At 42.4% G+C, this 25,771-nt stretch overlaps 1 protein-coding gene and 1 long non-coding RNA gene across 3 annotated transcripts in view; one reads left to right on the top strand and one right to left on the bottom strand.

Moving 5' to 3' along the window:
* The window catches only part of LOC138851109 (uncharacterized), a 77,999-nt gene extending 68,419 nt beyond the window's left edge, over window positions 1-9,580 (top strand). The window contains exon 3 of the long non-coding RNA XR_011390992.1: window positions 9,452-9,580. This is a non-coding gene — a long non-coding RNA (uncharacterized lncRNA). The remainder of the gene's footprint in view (window positions 1-9,451) is intronic.
* Window positions 1-25,472, bottom strand: part of cos (kinesin-like protein costa) — a 144,715-nt gene extending 119,243 nt beyond the window's left edge. For both annotated transcript variants that reach the window (XM_070079644.1, XM_070079643.1), the window contains exons 1-3: window positions 25,342-25,472; window positions 9,474-9,657; window positions 3,348-3,493 (exon numbers count right to left, since the gene is read on the bottom strand). In XM_070079644.1, the coding sequence (XP_069935745.1) occupies window positions 3,348-3,493; window positions 9,474-9,657; window positions 25,342-25,371 (360 nt within the window). In that variant the 5' untranslated portion in view covers window positions 25,372-25,472. The remainder of the gene's footprint in view (window positions 1-3,347; window positions 3,494-9,473; window positions 9,658-25,341) is intronic.
* Between the last annotated feature and the right edge of the window lie 299 nt (window positions 25,473-25,771).

Genomic DNA, 25,771 nt, shown 5'->3' with positions numbered 1-25,771 from the left:
AAAGAGAAGAAGAAAAACTTTATAAAACTGGGTTGCTTAAATGTGCGTGGATGTAGTGCGGATGACAAGAAACAGATGATTGCTGATGTTATGAATGAAAAGAAGTTGGATGTCCTGGCCCTAAGCGAAACAAAGCTGAAGGGGGTAGGAGAGTTTCAGTGGGGGGAAATAAATGGGATTAAATCTGGAGTATCTGAGAGAGTTAGAGCAAAGGAAGGGGTAGCAGTAATGTTAAATGATCAGTTATGGAAGGAGAAAAGAGAATATGAATGTGTAAATTCAAGAATTATGTGGATTAAAGTAAAGGTTGGATGCGAGAAGTGGGTCATAATAAGCGTGTATGCACCTGGAGAAGAGAGGAATGCAGAGGAGAGAGAGAGATTTTGGGAGATGTTAAGTGAATGTATAGGAGCCTTTGAACCAAGTGAGAGAGTAATTGTGGTAGGGGACTTGAATGCTAAAGTAGGAGAAACTTTTAGAGAGGGTGTGGTAGGTAAGTTTGGGGTGCCAGGTGTAAATGATAATGGGAGCCCTTTGATTGAACTTTGTATAGAAAGGGGTTTAGTTATAGGTAATACATATTTTAAGAAAAAGAGGATAAATAAGTATACACGATATGATGTAGGGCGAAATGACAGTAGTTTGTTGGATTATGTATTGGTAGATAAAAGACTGTTGAGTAGACTTCAGGATGTACATGTTTATAGAGGGGCCACAGATATATCAGATCACTTTCTAGTTGTAGCTACACTGAGAGTAAAAGGTAGATGGGATACAAGGAGAATAGAAGCATCAGGGAAGAGAGAGGTGAAGGTTTATAAACTAAAAGAGGAGGCAGTTAGGGTAAGATATAAACAGCTATTGGAGGATAGATGGGCTAATGAGAGCATAGGCAATGGGGTCGAAGAGGTATGGGGTAGGTTTAAAAATGTAGTGTTAGAGTGTTCAGCAGAAGTTTGTGGTTACAGGAAAGTGGGTGCAGGAGGGAAGAGGAGCGATTGGTGGAATGATGATGTAAAGAGAGTAGTAAGGGAGAAAAAGTTAGCATATGAGAAGTTTTTACAAAGTAGAAGTGATGCAAGAAGGGAAGAGTATATGGAGAAAAAGAGAGAAGTTAAGAGAGTGGTGAAGCAATGTAAAAAGAGAGCAAATGAGAGAGTGGGTGAGATGTTATCAACAAATTTTGTTGAAAATAAGAAAAAGTTTTGGAGTGAGATTAACAAGTTAAGAAAGCCTAGAGAACAAATGGATTTGTCAGTTAAAAATAGGAGAGGAGAGTTATTAAATGGAGAGTTAGAGGTATTGGGAAGATGGAAGGAATATTTTGAGGAATTGTTAAATGTTGATGAAGATAGGGAAGCTGTGATTTCGTGTATAGGGCAAGGAGGAATAACATCTTGTAGGAGTGAGGAAGAGCCAGTTGTGAGTGTGGGGGAAGTTCGTGAGGCAGTAGGTAAAATGAAAGGGGGTAAGGCAGCCGGGATTGATGGCATAAAGATAGAAATGTTAAAAGCAGGTGGGGATATAGTTTTGGAGTGGTTGGTGCAATTATTTAATAAATGTATGGAAGAGGGTAAGGTACCTAGGGATTGGCAGAGAGCATGCATAGTTCCTTTGTATAAAGGCAAAGGGGATAAAAGAGAGTGCAAAAATTATAGGGGGATAAGTCTCTTGAGTGTACCTGGTAAAGTGTATGGTAGAGTTATAATTGAAAGAATTAAGAGTAAGACGGAGAATAGGATAGCAGATGAACAAGGAGGCTTTAGGAAAGGTAGGGGGTGTGTGGACCAGGTGTTTACAGTGAAACATATAAGTGAACAGTATTTAGATAAGGCTAAAGAGGTCTTTGTGGCATTTATGGATTTGGAAAAGGCGTATGACAGGGTGGATAGGGGGGCAATGTGGCAGATGTTGCAAGTGTATGGTGTAGGAGGTAGGTTACTGAAAGCAGTGAAGAGTTTTTACGAGGATAGTGAGGCTCAAGTTAGAGTATGTAGGAAAGAGGGAAATTTTTTCCCAGTAAAAGTAGGCCTTAGACAAGGATGTGTGATGTCACCGTGGTTGTTTAATATATTTATAGATGGGGTTGTAAGAGAAGTAAATGCGAGGGTCTTGTCAAGAGGCGTGGAGTTAAAAGATAAAGAATCACACACAAAGTGGGAGTTGTCACAGCTGCTCTTTGCTGATGACACTGTGCTCTTGGGAGATTCTGAAGAGAAGTTGCAGAGATTGGTGGATGAATTTGGTAGGGTGTGCAAAAGAAGAAAATTAAAGGTGAATACAGGAAAGAGTAAGGTTATGAGGATAACAAAAAGATTAGGTGATGAAAGATTGAATATCAGATTGGAGGGAGAGAGTATGGAGGAGGTGAACGTATTCAGATATTTGGGAGTGGACGTGTCAGCGGATGGGTCTATGAAAGATGAGGTGAATCATAGAATTGATGAGGGAAAAAGAGTGAGTGGTGCACTTAGGAGTCTGTGGAGACAAAGAACTTTGTCCTTGGAGGCAAAGAGGGGAATGTATGAGAGTATAGTTTTACCAACGCTCTTATATGGGTGTGAAGCGTGGGTGATGAATGTTGCAGCGAGGAGAAGGCTGGAGGCAGTGGAGATGTCATGTCTGAGGGCAATGTGTGGTGTGAATATAATGCAGAGAATTCGTAGTTTGGAAGTTAGGAGGAGGTGCGGGATTACCAAAACTGTTGTCCAGAGGGCTGAGGAAGGGTTGTTGAGGTGGTTCGGACATGTAGAGAGAATGGAGCGAAACAGAATGACTTCAAGAGTGTATCAGTCTGTAGTGGAAGGAAGGCGGGGTAGGGGTCGGCCTAGGAAGGGTTGGAGGGAGGGGGTAAAGGAGGTTTTGTGTGCGAGGGGCTTGGACTTCCAGCAGGCATGCGTGAGCGTGTTTGATAGGAGTGAATGGAGACAAATGGTTTTTAATACTTGACGTGCTGTTGGAGTGTGAGCAAAGTAACATTTATGAAGGGATTCAGGGAAACCGGCAGGCCGGACTTGAGTCCTGGAGATGGGAAGTACAGTGCCTGCACTCTGAAGGAGGGGTGTTAATGTTGCAGTTTAAAAACTGTAGTGTAAAGCACCCTTCTGGCAAGACAGTGATGGAGTGAATGATGGTGAAAGTTTTTCTTTTTCGGGCCACCCTGCCTTGGTGGGCATCGGCCCGTGTGATAAAAAAAAAAAAAAAAAAAAAAAAAAAAAAAAAATCTTTATTTGATTGATGACAGTTGATGATACACTATCTACCATTTATAATTCAATCAACAACTAGCTACCTTCATTAAAGACACTTGACAATAGCTAATACTTCTAATCCAATCAAACATCTACCTTCATTAGATTGAAGACATGGCGCACAGCTTGCGGCAACAGACCAAACTCCTCTTCATTCATCGCCCATAAAAAATCTGGACCTGTGAGGGTGTAGGTCTTCCCTGACCCACGCTGGCCGTAACTCAGGACTGTAACATTGTAACCTGAAAGATAAAAATGTATAAAACACATATCAATTCATCTTTCAACTTCAAAAACTTGCAAAAATAAGACACGAACAAGATTACAGTAAGTCATAGGAGGCTTATGGCTTAATTGGAAGGGCCTAACAATGGGATGATGATTCGGTAGCCCGGTGGCCTGGTGGCTAAGGCTCTTGTTTCACACACGGAGGGCCCGGGTTCGATTCCCGGCGGGTGGAAACATTTCGATGCGTTTCCTTACACCTGTTGTACTGTTCATCTAACAGCAAGTAGGTACCTGGGTGTTAGTCGACTGGTGTGGGTGGCATCCTGGGGGACAAGATTGAGGACCCCAATGGAAATAAGTTAGACAGTCCTCGATGATGCACTGATTTTCTTGGGTTACCCTGGGTGGCTAACCCTCCAGGGTTAAAAATGTAAAGTAAAAGGACATATTTTACTTTACATTTTATTGCGGCAATGTTTCGCTCTCCAGGAGCTTTGTCAAGCCGTTACAAACAGTATATAGACACAGAGGGTATATAAAGGCTAAGAGTGAGGTGCAATACTGGTGGTGGTGGTGGAGGTGGGGGTGGTGGAGGTGGGGGGGGTGGGGGTGGGGGGTGGGGTTGGGGGGTTGGGGGGGGGGGTTGTAGTAGTAGTAGTAATACAAGATGGTAGAGCAATTAATTCGTACATGAGTAAAAGGATATAAAAGCTATTACTTGGGTAACGTAAAAATAGTTTGGACAAATATAGACTGGAAAGAGGCAGCTTGTTTCAGTGTTCACTCTCTGTAATGTGCTTTGTGTAGTATAACAGGAGAGACTATGTGATGGCAGGGTTTACTGTTTTCAGGAGGATTCTCGCTAAGACTTCAGAGATGGTGAAGCTGCCATTGTTTTGTTTAACTGTATTCGAAACAGCGATCAGTGCTGATTCGAGGCACTTGCGTCTGCGGAAATTAGTTTCTTTGATCACTAATTGGGCGTCCTTGAATTTCATGAGATGATTGGCGGAATTTCGGTGTTGTACACAGGCGTTGTTCAAGTTATCGTTCCTACATGCGTAAATGTGTTCATTGAGGCGGGTGTCGAGGTTTCTTGCTGTTTCACCTACATAAATCTTGTCACAGCCTCCACAGGGTATAGTGTAAACCCCTGCATTGACTGGGTCGTGGTGCTTTGATTTTGTCCTGGTTAGATCCTTTATTGAAGTGCTAGAAGCGATGGCGACTCTGGTGTTAGCTTGTGAAAGTACTTTAGAAACGTTCAGTGCAACCTGGCTGTTGGGAAGAATTATAACTTTGTTGGGAGTGGTGCTAGTGCGTGGAAAATTAATGATCTGAAGAGCTCTTTTCTTGCAGTCTTTGATGAAAAAATAAGGAAAATGTAACTCAGTGAAGGTTTGGTGAATGTATGTACATTCCTCGTCAAGAAACTCAGGACTACAAATTCGGTATTATGCTCTTAGGAAAAACCCGATGATGATGCCTCTTTTGGTCTTGGTATCTTGACTGGAATAGAAGAGTGTGAGATCATTTTTATTGGTAGGTTTCCGATAAACTTGAAATCCTAGGTTGTTGTCTACTTTGTGAATGAGGACGTCGAGGAAAGGTAGCTTATCATTGGACTCTTCTTCTAGTGTAAACTGGATCGCCGGTTCAACTGCACTGAGCCTTGCCTGAAGGTTCCGTACATCAAAACGTTTGGGAGTTATTATGAGGACGTCGTCCACGTTACATAACCAAGTGACGCTTGAAGGGATGATGATTGCGAAGTGTTCGGACTCTAGGTGTTCCATGTATAAGTTGGCTAGGACGGCACTGATGGGGGACCCCATTCCCATGCTGTAGGTTTGTTTGTAGAGCTTGTTATTGAAAGAAAAACAGTTGAAATTAACACAGAGTTCAATCAAGTCAACAAAATCTCCGGGAGGTAGAGGAAGATTAAGGTCCTGATTGACTTTACGTCGTAGAACCTCGATGGCTTCTGTGGTAGATACTTTTGTGAAGAGCCTAGTCACGTCCAAACTGCTTAGTTTCTTGTTATGGATGGAGAGGATGGCTTCCCTCTTCACAAAAGTACCTACCACAAAAGCCATCGAGGTTCTACGACGTAAAGTCAATCAGGACCTTAATCTTCCTCTACCTCCCGGAGATTTTGTTGACTTGAGCTAAACAGAATGACTTCAAGAGTGTATCAGTCTGTAGTGGAAGGAAGGCAGGGTAGGGGTTGGCCTAGGAAAGGTTGAAGGGAGGGGGTAAAGGAGGTTTTCTATGCGAGGGGCTTGGACTTCCAGCAGGCATGCGTGAGCGTGTTTGATAGGAGTGAATGGAGACAAATGGTTTTTAATACTTGACGTGCTGTTGGAGTGTGAGCAAAGTAACATTTATGAAGGGGTTCAGGGAAACCGGCAGGCCGGACTTGAGTCCTGGAGATGGGAAGTACAGTGCCTGCACTCTGAAGGACGGGTGTTAATGTTGCAGTTTAAAAACTGTAGTGTAAAGCACCCTTCTGGCAAGACAGTGATGGAGTGAATGATGGTGAAAGTTTTTCTTTTTCGGGCCACCCTGCCTTGGTGGGAATCGGCCTGTGTGTTAATAAAAAAAAATTAATAATAATATATTTTATACATATAGTATATATTTATGCTGAATGAATGATGGTGAATGTGTTTTCTTCTTCTTTGGTAACTAAATGAAAGATGGTGAATGTATGTGATAGTGATTTAAATGTTCATTTATTCATTTCATTAGGACTTTATATTTACTTCTCATTGTTTTCTATATGTAAAACTATAATAATTCTTTAAAAAATGCATTTTTGTTAATGTTTTTGGTTATCAGGAACGGTTTAATTGTATTTACATTATTTCTTAGGGGAAATATTACTTCAGTTTTCGTGTGTTTCAGATTTAGACCGACTTTCAGGAACAGATTAAGTACAAAATCTGGGGAAACCACTGATCAATATGTTTAGTTGGATATTTTAAGCTGTGCTTCCATACAAGCAATAATGTGCACATTAGTTATAACATAAATACAGTGGACCCCCGGTTTACGATATTATTTCATTCCAGAAGTATGTTCAGGTGCCAGTTGTACTGACCGAATTTGTTCCCATAAGGAATATTGTGAAGTAGATTAGTCCATTTCAGACCCCCAAACATACACATACAAACGCACTTACATAAATACACTTACATATTTGGTCACATTGGGAGCTGATCGTAAATCGGGGATCCACTGTATTTCACAAGCAATAATATAACCTCTCCCACTTAACAACAGAGTTCCGTTAATAAGACATCACTGGTAAATGAATTCGTTGCTAATCCAGGAACATACTATAATGGTAGTAAGTTTGTGTCAACCATCTTTGATAGTGTTTTAATGTCACATTTGCACCATTCATAACATTTTTAGTATATTTTTAAATATTTATACAATACTACTAGGTAGTAGGTTGGTAGACAACAACCACCCAGGGAGGTACTACCATCCTGTGGTAGTAGGCTGGTAGACAACAACCACCCAGGGAGGTACTACCATCCTGTGGTAGTAGGTTGGTAGACAACAACCACCCCAGGGAGGTACTACCGTCCTGTGGTAGTAGGTTGGTAGACAACAACCACCCAGGGAGGTACTACCGTCCTGTGGTAGTACGTTGGTAGACAACAACCACCCAGGGAGGTACTACCGTTCTGTGGTAGTAGGTTGGTAGACAACAACCACCCAGGGAGGTACTACCGTCCTGTGGTAGTAGGCTGGTAGACAACAACCACCCAGGGAGGTACTACCGTTCTGTGGTAGTAGGTTGGTAGACAACAACCACCCAGGGAGGTACTACCATCCTGTGGTAGTAGGCTGGTAGACAACAACCACCCAGGGAGGTACTACCATCCTGTGGTAGTAGGCTGGTAGACAACAACCACCCAGGGAGGTACTACCGTTCTGTGGTAGTAGGTTGGTAGACAACAACCACCCAGGGAGGTACTACCGTTCTGTGGTAGTAGGTTGGTAGACAACAACCACCCAAGGAGGTACTACCATCCTGTGGTAGTAGGCTGGTAGACAACAACCACCCAGGGAGGTACTACCGTCCTGTGGTAGTAGGCTGGTAGACAACAACCACCCAGGGAGGTACTACCGTTCTGTGGTAGTAGGTTGGTAGACAACAACCACCCAGGGAGGTACTACCGTTCTGTGGTAGTAGGTTGGTAGACAACAACCACCCAGGGAGGTACTACCATCCTGTGGTAGTAGGCTGGTAGACAACAACCACCCAGGGAGGTACTACCGTTCTGTGGTAGTAGGTTGGTAGACAACAACCACCCAGGGAGGTACTACCATCCTGTGGTAGTAGGTTGGTAGACAACAACCACCCAGGGAGGTACTACCGTCCTGTGGTAGTAGGTTGGTAGACAACAACCACCCAGGGAGGTACTACTGTCCTGTGGTAGTAGGTTGGTAGACAACAACCACCCAGGGAGGTACTACCATCCTGTGGTAGTAGGTTGGTAGACAACAACCACCCAGGGAGGTACTACCGTCCTGTGGTAGTAGGTTGGTAGACAACAACCACCCAGGGAGGTACTACCGTCCTGTGGTAGTAGGTTGGTAGACAACAACCACCCAGGGAGGTACTACCGTCCTGTGGTAGTAGGTTGGTAGACAACAACCACCCAGGGAGGTACTACCATCCTGTGGTAGTAGGTTGGTAGACAACAACCACCCAGGGAGGTACTACCGTCCTGTGGTAGTAGGTTGGTAGACAACAACCACCCAGGGAGGTACTACCATCCTGTGGTAGTAGGTTGGTAGACAACAATCACCCATGGAGGTACTACCGTCCTGTGGTAGTAGGTTGGTAGACAGCAACCGCCCAGGGAGGTACTACCGTCCTGTGGTAGTAGGTTGGTAGACAGCAACCGCCCAGGGAGGTACTACCGTCCTGTGGTAGTAGGTTGGTAGACAGCAACCGCCCAGGGAGGTGCTACCATCCTGTGGTAGTAGGTTGGTAGACAACAACCACCCAGGGAGGTACTACCGTCCTGTGGTAGTAGGTTGGTAGACAGCAACCGCCCAGGGAGGTGCTACCATCCTGTGGTAGTAGGTTGGTAGACAACAACCACCCAGGGAGGTACTACCGTCCTGTGGTAGTAGGTTGGTAGACAGCAACCGCCCAGGGAGGTGCTACCATCCTGCCAAGTGAGTGTAAAACAAAAGCCTGTAATTGTTTTACATGATGGTAGGATTGCTAGTGTCCTTTTTTCTGTCTCATAAACATGCAAGATTTCAGGTACGTCTTGCTACTTCTACTTACACTTAGGTCACACTACACATACATGTATACAAGCATATATATATACACACCCCTCTGGGTTTTGCTCTATTTTCTTCCCAGTTCTTGTTCTTGTTTATTTCCTCTTACCTCCATGGGGAAGTGGAACAGAATTCTTCCTCCGTAAGCCATGCGTGTTGTAAGAGGCGACTAAAATGCCGGGAGCAAAAGGGGCTAGTAACCCCTTCTCCTGTATAATTACTAAATTTAAAAAGAGAAACTTTCGTTTTTTTTTTTTGGGCCACCCTGCCTTGGTGGGATACGGCCAGTTTGTTGAAAAAAAAATTATACAATAGTGTACTGCATACCGTAATAAACAGACTGGAGGAAATCAGCTCTAATATACATTATTTAGGTATGCAGACTGGTCAGAGAGCCCGTCTTAAGTCCAAGTCATCGGTAAACGAGTACGTCACTAAGTGAGGAAAGACTGTATACACAACAGTTGTATCACATATATATTTTAATGTTCAATGAACCAAAAACACAAAATGCATGAATTATATTGTAATTTAAGGTAGATTTAAAATATTTCTGCTCGGTGCTGCCCAAAATCACGTGCATACAATTATTTTTTTTTAATTATATGCATTTACAATGCTTTGAAAACAATATTTTGAATTATGAATTTCAGTTGCACAAAATGGCACACTAACCTTGGAAGAAATTCACTACCAAGTCTGCAAGACACGATGAATAAAGCTCCTTTTGACTAACATCGGGACCAAATACTGCATCGAAGTCACAGAAATGGTCATACCCCAATATAACTTGAGAAGACGCAGGAGCGACCTCGACGCAGCTGCCTCGATTATATTCTTGTGCTGTATGGGGCCTTACCTAGAAAAAATAAACCAGATTTACAAGTCCGCTTTCCTATTACGTTAAAGAAGAATTTAATATTATTTCCTCCATAGGGACTGGTAAACCCATGGGCTTTCAACATGCTCTTTAATGTCACCCATTCCAGTATAAACAATGGTATGGGGGCCATGGAGCATACGTAGGAATGGAAGAATACACAAATGGCCCGCACATAGAAGAGAGACGCTTACAACAACGTTTCAGTCCGACCTGGACCATTTACAAAGTCATACTGCGGTCCAAGTTGGACCAAAACATCGTCGCAAGCTCCTCTCCTCTATGTGCAGGTTATATGTGTATTGTTCCAGTTATGGTATTGTGCCTTTTTTTATTATTTAGGAATGGAAGGTAATAAGCCTAAATCAAGGAATTGATCCACAGGTCCATTTCTTTATGTGATAAATGGTTTTGAAAATTGACAAGCTGAAGATTGAGAGACACTTATGCAACATAAGGGAATCTTTATTGAGGAAATATTTCACCACACAGTGACTTCATCAGTCCAATACAAAGCAGAAAGGTGTAAGGAGAGGAGGAGTTTGAGGTAATCAGTCCCTCAACCTGGAACTGATGTGTTCAGTCCATCGATCTTGTAGAAAGCACAGATATTATTATTATTATATTAACATTAGGGGCCCCCATTAATATAAGGGCCCCCATTAACATTAGGGCCCTATTAACATTTGGGCTACCATTAAGATTAAGGCCCCCATTAACATTAGGACCCCCATTCATTAACATTAGGACCCCCATTCATCAACATTAGGACCCCATTCATCAACATTAGGACCCCCATTCACCAACATTAGAGCCACCATTCACCAACATTAGAGCCACCATTCACCAACATTAGGATCCCCATTCATCAACATTAGGACCCCCAGTCAACATTAGGACCCCCATTAATCAACATTAGGACCCCCATTCACCAACATTAGGACCCCATTCACCAACATTAGAGCCACCATTCACCAACATTAGAGCCACCATTCATCAACATTAGAACCCCCATTCATTAACATTAGGACCCCCATTCATCAACATTAGGACCCCCATTCATCAACATTAGGACCCCCATTCACAAACATTAGAGCCACCATTCATCAACATTAGAGCCACCATTCATCAACATTACAGCCACCATTCCTCAACATTAGGACCCCCATTCATCAACATTAGGACCCCCATTCACCAACATTAGAACCCCCATTCACCAACATTAGAGCCACCATTCACCAACATTAGAGCCACCATTCACCAACATTAGGATCCCCATTCATCAACATTAGGACCCCCAGTCAACATTAGGACCCCCATTAATCAACATTAGGACCCCCATTCACCAACATTAGGACCCCATTCACCAACATTAGAGCCACCATTCACCAACATTAGAGCCACCATTCATCAACATTAGAACCCCCATTCATTAACATTAGGACCCCCATTCATCAACATTAGGACCCCCATTCATCAACATTAGGACCCCCATTCACAAACATTAGAGCCACCATTCATCAACATTAGAGCCACCATTCATCAACATTACAGCCACCATTCCTCAACATTAGGACCCCCATTCATCAACATTAGGACCCCCATTCACCAACATTAGAACCCCCATTCACCAACATTAGAGCAACCATTCATCAACATTAGAGCCACCATTCACCAACATTAGAGCCACCATTCATCAACATTAGGACCCCCATTCATTAACATTAGGACCCCCATTCATCAACATTAGGACCCCCATTCATCAACATTAGGACCCCCATTCACCAACATTAGAGCCACCATTCATCAACATTAGAGCCACCATTCATCAACATTAGGACCCCCATTCATCAACATTAGGACCCCCATTCACCAACATTAGGACCCCCATTCACCAACATTAGAGCCACCATTCATCAACATTAGAGCCACCGTTCACCAACATTAGGACCCCCATTCATCAACATTAAGACCCCCATTCATTAACATTAGGACCCCCATTCATCAACATTAGGACCCCCATTCATCAACATTAGCACCCCCATTCACCAACATTAGAGCCACCATTCACCAACATTAGAGCCACCATTCACCAACATTAGGACCCCCATTCATCAACATCAGGACCCCCCATTCATCAACATTAGGACCCCCATTCATCAACATTAGGACCCCCATTCACCAACATTAGAGCCACCATTCACCAACATTAGAGCCACCATTCACCAACATTAGGACCCCCATTCATTAACATTACGACCCCCATTGACATTAGGACCCCCATTCATCAACATTAGGACCCCCATTCATCAACATTAGGACCCCCATTCACCAACATTAGAGCCACCATTCATCAACATTAGGACCCCCATTCACCAACATTAGATCCACCATTCACCAACATTAGAGCCAACAATCATCAACATTAGGACCCCCATTCATCAACATTAGAGCCACCATTCACCAACATTAGAGCCACTATTCACCAACATTAGAGCCACCATTCATCAACATTAGGACCCCCATTCACCAACATTAGAGCCACCATTCACTAACATTAGAGCCACCATTCACCAACATTAGAGCCACCATTCATCAACATTAGGACCCCCATTCACCAACATTAGAGCCACCAATCATCAACATTAGAGCCGTTTGTAATAAAGTTGGTAGAATTACCGACAATATGTAAAGTAAAAGGACACAAGTGCAACTAATGTGACATTTATTGTGGCAACGTTTCGCTCTCCAGGAGCTTTATCAAGCCATTACAAACAATACATGGACACAGAGGGTATATAAAGGCTCAGAGTGAGGTGAATACTAGTGAGGTACCAATCATCTTATGAAATTCAGAGACGCCCAATTAGTGATAAAAGAAACTAATTTCCACACACGCAAGTGCCTTGAATCAGCACTGATCGCTGTTTCGAATACAATTAAACAAAACAACGGCAGCTTCACCATCTCCGAAGTCTTAGCAAGAATCCTCCTGAAAACAGTAAACCCTGCCTTCACATAGTCTCTCCTGTTATACTACACAAAGCACATTACAGAGAGTGAACACTGAAACAAGCTGCCTCATTCCAGTTTATATTTGTCCAACCTATTTTTATGTTACCCAAGTAATAGCTTTTATATCCTTTTACTCATGTACGAATTAATTGCTCTACCATATTGTATTACTTTTGTCACTACCACTACTACTACTACTACCACTAGTGAACATCAAAATGGTACCTCACTAGTATTCACCTCACTCTGAGCCTTTATATACCCTCTGTGTCCATGTATTGTTTGTAATGGCTTGATAAAGCTCCTGCAGAGCGAAACGTTGCCACAATAAATGTCACATTAGTTGCACTTGTGTCCTTTTACTTTACAAAATTAGAGCCACCATTCATCAACATTAGAGCCACCATTCATCAACATTAGAGCCACCATTCATCAACATTAGAGCCACCATTCATCAACATTAGAGCCACCATTCATCAACATTAGGACCCCCATTCACCAACATTAGAGCCACCATTCACCAACATTAGAGCCACCATTCATCAACATTAGGACCCCCATTCATCAACATTAGAGCCACCACATATAGAAGAGAGACGCTTACAACAACGTTTCAGTCCGACCTGGACCATTTACAAAGTCATACTGCGGTCCAAGTTGGACCAAAACATCGTCGCAAGCTCCTCTCCTCTATGTGCAGGTTATATGTGTATTGTTCCAGTTATGGTATTGTGCCTTTTTTTATTATTTAGGAATGGAAGGTAATAAGCCTAAATCAAGGAATTGATCCACAGGTCCATTTCTTTATGTGATAAATGGTTTTGAAAATTGACAAGCTGAAGATTGAGAGACACTTATGCAACATAAGGGAATCTTTATTGAGGAAATATTTCACCACACAGTGACTTCATCAGTCCAATACAAAGCAGAAAGGTGTAAGGAGAGGAGGAGTTTGAGGTAATCAGTCCCTCAACCTGGAACTGATGTGTTCAGTCCATCGATCTTGTAGAAAGCACAGATATTATTATTATTATTATATTAACATTAGGGGCCCCCATTAATATAAGGGCCCCCATTAACATTAGGGCCCTATTAACATTTGGGCTACCATTAAGATTAAGGCCCCCATTAACATTAGGACCCCCATTCATTAACATTAGGACCCCCATTCATCAACATTAGGACCCCCATTCATCAACATTAGGACCCCCATTCACCAACATTAGAGCCACCATTCACCAACATTAGAGCCACCATTCACCAACATTAGGATCCCCATTCATCAACATTAGGACCCCCAGTCAACATTAGGACCCCCATTAATCAACATTAGGACCCCCATTCACCAACATTAGGACCCCATTCACCAACATTAAAGCCACCATTCACCAACATTAGAGCCACCATTCATCAACATTAGAACCCCCATTCATTAACATAAGGACCCCCATTCATCAACATTAGGACCCCCATTCATCAACATTAGGACCCCCATTCACAAACATTAGAGCCACCATTCATCAACATTAGAGCCACCATTCATCAACATTACAGCCACCATTCCTCAACATTAGGACCCCCATTCATCAACATTAGGACCCCCATTCACCAACATTAGGACCCCCATTCACCAACATTAGAGCCACCATTCATCAACATTAGAGCCACCATTCACCAACATTAGAGCCACCATTCATCAACATTAGGACCCCCATTCATTAACATTAGGACCCCCATTCATCAACATTAGGACCCCCATTCATCAACATTAGGACCCCCATTCACCAACATTAGAGCCACCATTCATCAACATTAGAGCCACCATTCATCAACATTAGGACCCCCATTCATCAACATTAGGACCCCCATTCACCAACATTAGGACCCCCATTCACCAACATTAGAGCCACCATTCATCAACATTAGAGCCACCATTCACCAACATTAGGACCCCCATTCATCAACATTAGGACTCCCATTCATTAACATTAGGACCCCCATTCATCAACATTAGGACCCCCATTCATCAACATTAGGACCCCCATTCACCAACATTAGAGCCACCATTCACCAACATTAGAGCCACCATTCACCAACATTAGGACCCCCATTCATCAACATCAGGACCCCCCATTCATCAACATTAGGACCCCCATTCATCAACATTAGGACCCCCATTCACCAACATTAGAGCCACCATTCACCAACATTAGAGCCACCATTCACCAACATTAGGACCCCCATTCATTAACATTACGACCCCCATTCATTAACATTAGGACCCCCATTCATCAACATTAGGACCCCCATTCATCAACATTAGGACCCCCATTCACCAACATTAGAGCCACCATTCATCAACATTAGGACCCCCATTCACCAACATTAGATCCACCATTCACCAACATTAGAGCCAACAATCATCAACATTAGGACCCCCATTCATCAACATTAGAGCCACCATTCACCAACATTAGAGCCACTATTCACCAACATTAGAGCCACCATTCATCAACATTAGGACCCCCATTCACCAACATTAGAGCCACCATTCACTAACATTAGAGCCACCATTCACCAACATTAGAGCCACCATTCATCAACATTAGGACCCCCATTCACCAACATTAGAGCCACCAATCATCAACATTAGAGCCGTTTGTAATAAAGTTGGTAGAATTACCGACAATATGTAAAGTAAAAGGACACAAGTGCAACTAATGTGACATTTATTGTGGCAACGTTTCGCTCTCCAGGAGCTTTATCAAGCCATTACAAACAATACATGGACACAGAGGGTATATAAAGGCTCAGAGTGAGGTGAATACTAGTGAGGTACCAATCATCTTATGAAATTCAGAGACGCCCAATTAGTGATAAAAGAAACTAATTTCCACACACGCAAGTGCCTTGAATCAGCACTGATCGCTGTTTCGAATACAATTAAACAAAACAACGGCAGCTTCACCATCTCCGAAGTCTTAGCAAGAATCCTCCTGAAAACAGTAAACCCTGCCTTCACATAGTCTCTCCTGTTATACTACACAAAGCACATTACAGAGAGTGAACACTGAAACAAGCTGCCTCATTCCAGTTTATATTTGTCCAACCTATTTTTATGTTACCCAAGTAATAGCTTTTATATCCTTTTACTCATGTACGAATTAATTGCTCTACCATATTGTATTACTTTTGTCACTACCACTACTACTACTACTACCACTAGTGAACATCAAAATGGTACCTCACTAGTATTCACCTCACTCTGAGCCTTTATATACCCTCTGTGTCCATGTATTGTTTGTAATGGCTTGATAAAGCTCCTGCAGAGCGAAACGTTGCCACAATAAATGTCACATTAGTTGCACTTGTGTCCTTTTACTTTACAAAATTAGAGCCACCATTCATCAACATTAGAGCCACCATTCATCAACATTAGAGCCACCATTCATCAACATTAGAGCCACCATTCATCAACATTAGAGCCACCATTCATCAACATTAGGACCCCCATTCACCAACATTAGAGCCACCATTCACCAACATTAGAGCCACCATTCATCAACATTAGGACCCCCATTCATCAACATTAGAGCCACCACATATAGAAGAGAGACGCTTACAACAACGTTTCAGTCCGACCTGGACCATTTACAAAGTCATACTGCGGTCCAAGTTGGACCAAAACATCGTCGCAAGCTCCTCTCCTCTATGTGCAGGTTATATGTGTATTGTTCCAGTTATGGTATTGTGCCTTTTTTTATTATTTAGGAATGGAAGGTAATAAGCCTAAATCAAGGAATTGATCCACAGGTCCATTTCTTTATGTGATAAATGGTTTTGAAAATTGACAAGCTGAAGATTGAGAGACACTTATGCAACATAAGGGAATCTTTATTGAGGAAATATTTCACCACACAGTGACTTCATCAGTCCAATACAAAGCAGAAAGGTGTAAGGAGAGGAGGAGTTTGAGGTAATCAGTCCCTCAACCTGGAACTGATGTGTTCAGTCCATCGATCTTGTAGAAAGCACAGATATTATTATTATTATTATATTAACATTAGGGGCCCCCATTAATATAAGGGCCCCCATTAACATTAGGGCCCTATTAACATTTGGGCTACCATTAAGATTAAGGCCCCCATTAACATTAGGACCCCCATTCATTAACATTAGGACCCCCATTCATCAACATTAGGACCCCCATTCATCAACATTAGGACCCCCATTCACCAACATTAGAGCCACCATTCACCAACATTAGAGCCACCATTCACCAACATTAGGATCCCCATTCATCAACATTAGGACCCCCAGTCAACATTAGGACCCCCATTAATCAACATTAGGACCCCCATTCACCAACATTAGGACCCCATTCACCAACATTAAAGCCACCATTCACCAACATTAGAGCCACCATTCATCAACATTAGAACCCCCATTCATTAACATAAGGACCCCCATTCATCAACATTAGGACCCCCATTCATCAACATTAGGACCCCCATTCACAAACATTAGAGCCACCATTCATCAACATTAGAGCCACCATTCATCAACATTACAGCCACCATTCCTCAACATTAGGACCCCCATTCATCAACATTAGGACCCCCATTCACCAACATTAGAACCCCCATTCACCAACATTAGAGCCACCATTCATCAACATTAGAGCCACCATTCACCAACATTAGAGCCACCATTCATCAACATTAGGACCCCCATTCATTAACATTAGGACCCCCATTCATCAACATTAGGACCCCCATTCATCAACATTAGGACCCCCATTCACCAACATTAGAGCCACCATTCATCAACATTAGAGCCACCATTCATCAACATTAGAGCCACCATTCATCAACATTAGGACCCCCATTCACCAACATTAGGACCCCCATTCACCAACATTAGAGCCACCATTCATCAACATTAGAGCCACCATTCACCAACATTAGGACCCCATTCATCAACATTAGGATCCCCATTCATTAACATTAGGACCCCCATTCTTCAACATTAGGACCCCCATTCATCAACATTAGGACCCCCATTCACCAACATTAGAGCCACCATTCACCAACATTAGAGCCACCATTCACCAACATTAGGACCCCCATTCATCAACATCAGGACCCCCCATTCATCAACATTAGGACCCCCATTCATCAACATTAGGACCCCCATTCACCAACATTAGAGCCACCATTCACCAACATTAGAGCCACCATTCACCAACATTAGGACCCCCATTCATTAACATTACGACCCCCATTCATTAACATTAGGACCCCCATTCATCAACATTAGGACCCCCATTCATCAACATTAGGACCCCCATTCACCAACATTAGAGCCACCATTCATCAACATTAGGACCCCCATTCACCAACATTAGATCCACCATTCACCAACATTAGAGCCAACAATCATCAACATTAGGACCCCCATTCATCAACATTAGAGCCACCATTCACCAACATTAGAGCCACTATTCACCAACATTAGAGCCACCATTCATCAACATTAGGACCCCCATTCACCAACATTAGAGCCACCATTCACTAACATTAGAGCCACCATTCACCAACATTAGAGCCACCATTCATCAACATTAGGACCCCCATTCACCAACATTAGAGCCACCAATCATCAACATTAGAGCCGTTTGTAATAAAGTTGGTAGAATTACCGACAATATGTAAAGTAAAAGGACACAAGTGCAACTAATGTGACATTTATTGTGGCAACGTTTCGCTCTCCAGGAGCTTTATCAAGCCATTACAAACAATACATGGACACAGAGGGTATATAAAGGCTCAGAGTGAGGTGAATACTAGTGAGGTACCAATCATCTTATGAAATTCAGAGACGCCCAATTAGTGATAAAAGAAACTAATTTCCACACACGCAAGTGCCTTGAATCAGCACTGATCGCTGTTTCGAATACAATTAAACAAAACAACGGCAGCTTCACCATCTCCGAAGTCTTAGCAAGAATCCTCCTGAAAACAGTAAACCCTGCCTTCACATAGTCTCTCCTGTTATACTACACAAAGCACATTACAGAGAGTGAACACTGAAACAAGCTGCCTCATTCCAGTTTATATTTGTCCAACCTATTTTTATGTTACCCAAGTAATAGCTTTTATATCCTTTTACTCATGTACGAATTAATTGCTCTACCATATTGTATTACTTTTGTCACTACCACTACTACTACTACTACCACTAGTGAACATCAAAATGGTACCTCACTAGTATTCACCTCACTCTGAGCCTTTATATACCCTCTGTGTCCATGTATTGTTTGTAATGGCTTGATAAAGCTCCTGCAGAGCGAAACGTTGCCACAATAAATGTCACATTAGTTGCACTTGTGTCCTTTTACTTTACAAAATTAGAGCCACCATTCATCAACATTAGAGCCACCATTCATCAACATTAGAGCCACCATTCATCAACATTAGAGCCACCATTCATCAACATTAGAGCCACCATTCATCAACATTAGGACCCCCATTCACCAACATTAGAGCCACCATTCACCAAAATTAGAGCCACCATTCATCAACATTAGGACCCCCATTCATCAACATTAGAGCCACCACACATAGAAGAGAGACGCTTACAACAACGTTTCAGTCCGACCTGGACCATTTACAAAGTCATACTGCGGTCCAAGTTGGACCAAAACATCGTCGCAAGCTCCTCTCCTCTATGTGCAGGTTATATGTGTATTGTTCCAGTTATGGTATTGTGCCTTTTTTTATTATTTAGGAATGGAAGGTAATAAGCCTAAATCAAGGAATTGATCCACAGGTCCATTTCTTTATGTGATAAATGGTTTTGAAAATTGACAAGCTGAAGATTGAGAGACACTTATGCAACATAAGGGAATCTTTATTGAGGAAATATTTCACCACACAGTGACTTCATCAGTCCAATACAAAGCAGAAAGGTGTAAGGAGAGGAGGAGTTTGAGGTAATCAGTCCCTCAACCTGGAACTGATGTGTTCAGTCCATCGATCTTGTAGAAAGCACAGATATTATTATTATTATTATATTAACATTAGGGGCCCCCATTAATATAAGGGCCCCCATTAACATTAGGGCCCTATTAACATTTGGGCTACCATTAAGATTAAGGCCCCCATTAACATTAGGACCCCCATTCATTAACATTAGGACCCAAATTCATCAACATTAGGACCCCCATTCATCAACATTAGGACCCCCATTCACCAACATTAGAGCCACCATTCACCAACATTAGAGCCACCATTCACCAACATTAGGATCCCCATTCATCAACATTAGGACACCCATTCAACATTTGGACCCCATTAATCAACATTAGGACCCCCATTCACCAACATTAGGACCCCCATTCACCAACATTAGAGCCACCATTCACCAACATTAGAGCCACCATTCATCAACATTAGAACCCCCATTCATTAACATAAGGACCCCCATTCATCAACATTAGGACCCCCATTCATCAACATTAGGACCCCCATTCACAAACATTAGAGCCACCATTCATCAACATTAGAGCCACCATTCATCAACATTACAGCCACCATTCCTCAACATTAGGACCCCCATTCATCAACATTAGGACCCCCATTCACCAACATTAGAACCCCCATTCACCAACATTAGAGCCACCATTCATCAACATTAGAGCCACCATTCACCAACATTAGAGCCACCATTCATCAACATTAGGACCCCCATTCATTAACATTAGGACCCCCATTCATCAACATTAGGACCCCCATTCATCAACATTAGGACCCCCATTCACCAACATTAGGACCCCCATTCACCAACATTAGAGCCACCATTCATCAACATTAGAGCCACCGTTCACCAACATTAGGACCCCCATTAATCAACATTAAGACCCCCATTCATTAACATTAGGACCCCCATTCATCAACATTAGGACCCCCATTCATCAACATTAGGACCCCCATTCACCAACATTAGAGCCACCATTCACCAACATTAGAGCCACCATTCCCCAACATTAGGACCCCCATTCATCAACATCACGACCCCCCATTCATCAACATTAGGACCCCCATTCATCAACATTAGGCCCCCATTCACCAACATTAGAGCCACCATTCACCAACATTAGAGCCACCATTCACCAACATTAGGACCCCCATTCATTAACATTACGACCCCCATTCATTAACATTAGGACCCCCATTCATCAACATTAGGACCCCCATTCATCAACATTAGGACCCCCATTCACCAACATTAGAGCCACCATTCATCAACATTAGGACCCCCATTCACCAACATTAGAGCCACCATTCACCAACATTAGAGCCACCAATCATCAACATTAGGACCCCCATTCATCAACATTAGAGCCACCATTCACCAACATTAGAGCCACTATTCACCAACATTAGAGCCACCATTCATCAACATTAGGACCCCATTCACCAACATTAGAGCCACCATTCACTAACATTAGAGCCACCATTCACCAACATTAGAGCCACCATTCATCAACATTAGGACCCCCATTCACCAACATTAGAGCCACCAATCATCAACATTAGAGCCGTTTGTAATAAAGTTGGTAGAATTACCGACAATATGTAAAGTAAAAGGACACAAGTGCAACTAATGTGACATTTATTGTGGCAACGTTTCGCTCTCCAGGAGCTTTATCAAGCCATTACAAACAATACATGGACACAGAGGGTATATAAAGGCTCAGAGTGAGGTGAATACTAGTGAGGTACCAATCATCTTATGAAATTCAGAGACGCCCAATTAGTGATAAAAGAAACTAATTTCCACACACGCAAGTGCCTTGAATCAGCACTGATCGCTGTTTCGAATACAATTAAACAAAACAACGGCAGCTTCACCATCTCCGAAGTCTTAGCAAGAATCCTCCTGAAAACAGTAAACCCTGCCTTCACATAGTCTCTCCTGTTATACTACACAAAGCACATTACAGAGAGTGAACACTGAAACAAGCTGCCTCATTCCAGTTTATATTTGTCCAACCTATTTTTATGTTACCCAAGTAATAGCTTTTATATCCTTTTACTCATGTACGAATTAATTGCTCTACAATATTGTATTACTTTTGTCACTACCACTACTACTACTACTACCACTAGTGAACATCAAAATGGTACCTCACTAGTATTCACCTCACTCTGAGCCTTTATATACCCTCTGTGTCCATGTATTGTTTGTAATGGCTTGATAAAGCTCCTGCAGAGCGAAACGTTGCCACAATAAATGTCACATTAGTTGCACTTGTGTCCTTTTACTTTACAACATTAGAGCCACCATTCATCAACATTATAGCCACCATTCATCAACATTAGAGCCACCATTCATCAACATTAGAGCCACCATTCATCAACATTAGAGCCACCATTCATCAACATTAGGACCCCCATTCACCAACATTAGAGCCACCATTCACCAACATTAGAGCCACCATTCATCAACATTAGGACCCCCATTCATCAACATTAGAGCCACCATTCACCAACATTAGAGCCACCATTCACCAACATTAGAGCCACCATTCATCAACATTAGGACCCCCATTCACCAACATTACAGCCACCATTCATCAACTTTAGAGCCACCAATCAACATTAGAGCCACCATTCATCAACATTAGAGCCACCATTCATCAACATTAGAGCCACCATTCATCAACATTAGAGCCACCATTCATCAACATTAGAGCCACCATTCATCAACATTCAAGCCACCATTCATCAACATTAGAGTCACCATTCATCAACATTAGAGCCACCATTCACCAACATTAGAGCCACCATTCACCAACATTAGAGCCACCATTCACCAACATTAGAGCCACAATTCATCAACATTAGAGCCACCATTCATCAACATTAGAGCCACCATTCATCAACATTAGAGCCACCATTCATCAACATTAGAGCCACCATTCACCAACATTAGAGCCACCATTCATCAACATTAGAGCCACCATTCATCAACATTAGAGCCACCATTCATCAACATTAGAGCCACCATTCATCAACATTAGAGCCACCATTCATCAACATTAGAGCCACCATTCATCAACATTAGAGCCACCATTCATCAACATTAGAGCCACCATTCACCAACATTAGAGCCACCATTCATCAACATTAGAGCCACCATTCATCAACATTAGAGCCACCATTCATCAACATTAGAGCCACCATTCATCAACATTAGAGCCACCATTCATCAACATTAGAGCCACCATTCATCAACATTAGAGCCACCATTCACCAACATTAGAGCCACCATTCACCAACATTAGAGCAACCATTCACCAACATTAGAGCCACCATTCACCAACATTAGAGCCACCATTCACCAACATTAGAGCCACCATTCACCAACATTAGAGCCACCATTCACCAACATTAGAGCCACCATTCACCAACATTAGAGCCACCATTCACCAACATTAGAGCCACCATTCAATAACATTAGAGCCACCATTCACCAACATTAGAGCCACCATTCACCAACATTAGAGCCACCATTCATCAACATTAGAGCCACCATTCACCAACATTAGAGCCACCATTCACCAACATTAGAGCCACCATTCACCAACATTAGAGCCACCATTCACCAACATTAGAGCCACCATTCACCAACATTAGAGCCACCATTCACCAACATTAGAGCCACCATTCACCAACATTAGAGCCACCATTCACCAACATTAGAGCCACCATTCACCAACATTAGAGCCACCATTCATCAACATTAGAGCCACCATTCAATAACATTAGAGCCACCATTCACCAACATTAGAGCCACCATTCACCAACATCAGAGCCACCATTCACCAACATTAGAGCAACCATTCACCAACATTAGAGCCACCATTCACCAACATTAGAGCCACCATTCATCAACATTAGAGCCACCATTCACCAACATTAGAGCCACCATTCACCAACATTAGAGCCACCATTCACCAACATTAGAGCCACCATTCACCAACATTAGAGCCACCATTCACCAACATTAGAGCCACCATTCACCAACATTAGAGCCACCATTCACCAACATTAGAGCCACCATTCACCAACATTAGAGCCACCATTCATCAACATTAGAGCCACCATTCACCAACATTAGAGCCACCATTCACCAACATTAGAGCCACCATTCACCAACATTAGAGCCACCATTCACCAACATTAGAGCCACCATTCACCAACATTAGAGCCACCATTAGAGCCACAATTCATCAACATTAGATCCACCATTCACCAACATTAGAGCCACCATTCACCAACATTAGAGCCACCATTCACCAACATTAGAGCCACCATTCACCAACATTAGAGCCACCATTCATCAACATTAGAGCCACCATTCACCAACATTAGAGCCACCATTCACCAACATTAGAGCCACCATTCACCAACATTAGAGCCACCATTCACCAACATTAGAGCCACCATTCACCAACATTAGAGCCACCATTCATCAACATTAGAGCCACCATTCACCAACATTAGAGCCACCATTCATCAACATTAGAGCCACCATTCATCAACATTAGAGCCACCATTCACCAACATTAGAGCCACCATTCACCAACATTAGAGCCACCATTCACCAACATTAGAGCCACCATTCACCAACATTAGAGCCACCATTCACCAACATTAGAGCCACCATTCACCAACATTAGAGCCACCATTCACCAACATTAGAGCCACCATTCACCAACATTAGAGCCACCATTCACCAACATTAGAGCCACCATTCACCAACATTAGAGCCACCATTCACCAACATTAGAGCCACCATTCACCAACATTAGAGCCACCATTCACCAACATTTAGAGCCACCATTCATTAGAGCCACCATTCACCAACATTAGCGCCAACATTTATCAACATTAGAGCCACCATTCATCAACATTAGAGCCACCATTCACCAACATTAGAGCCACCATTCACCAACATTAGAGCCACCATTCATCAACATTAGAGCCACCATTCACCAACATTAGAGCCACCATTCACCAACATTAGAGCCACCATTCACCAACATTAGAGCCACCATTCATCAACATTAGAGCCACCATTCATCAACATTAGAGCCACCATTCACCAACATTAGAGCCACCATTCACCAACATTAGAGCCACCATTCATCAACATTAGAGCCACCATTCATCAACATTAGAGCCACCATTCACCAACATTAGAGCCACCATTCACCAACATTAGAGCCACCATTCACCAACATTAGAGCCACCATTCACCAACATTAGAGCCACCATTCACCAACATTAGAGCCACCATTCATCAACATTAGAGCCACCATTCACCAACATTAGAGCCACCATTCACCAACATTAGAGCCACCATTCATCAACATTAGAGCCACCATTCACCAACATTAGAGCCACCATTCATCAACATTAGAGCCACCATTCAACAACATTAGAGCCACCATTCAACAACATTAGAGCCACTAATGGGGTTAAATACTCTGGTCGCTTCTGAAGTGAACCTCACAACTCATGGTATTTTAAACCCCAAAAAACCCACTAACCCATTACCCCATTAACCATTACTTACCCTGGCTACAACCCTCACTGGAACCTCCATTATTTCCCTCTAAAAACGCCTCAAAACCTCCATTTTTAAGCTTAAAACCCGTAGAAATAAATATTTTTTCGAAAAGCACTGATAAATAAAATGTAAACAAAGGTTTTTAAACCCGGGTTTTGTAGCGGATTTTAGTCGTCAGGTTTTTTTAATTTATTTTCTTAGTGTTTTAAGAGAAAATGTGGTATATGGATTTATTTCACGTGTCTTATATTGGAAATGACACAGTTGGGATATGTTTTTGGTTTTTGTAAAATGTAGGTCTCCGAATATCTGTTAAATATATCGTATATGAAGTAATATTATGAGCACAACGAACACATTTATTATTATTACTATTATTACTATTATTATTATTGTTATTACTATTATTATTATTATTATTACCATTATTATTATT

Source organism: Cherax quadricarinatus, chromosome 100 (assembly GCF_038502225.1).
Source record: "Cherax quadricarinatus isolate ZL_2023a chromosome 100, ASM3850222v1, whole genome shotgun sequence".
In the NCBI taxonomy this organism is placed as follows: domain Eukaryota; kingdom Metazoa; phylum Arthropoda; class Malacostraca; order Decapoda; family Parastacidae; genus Cherax; species Cherax quadricarinatus.
The sequence above is the reverse complement of the archived record's forward strand: the minus strand, read 5'-3'. Positions and strand labels throughout refer to the sequence as shown.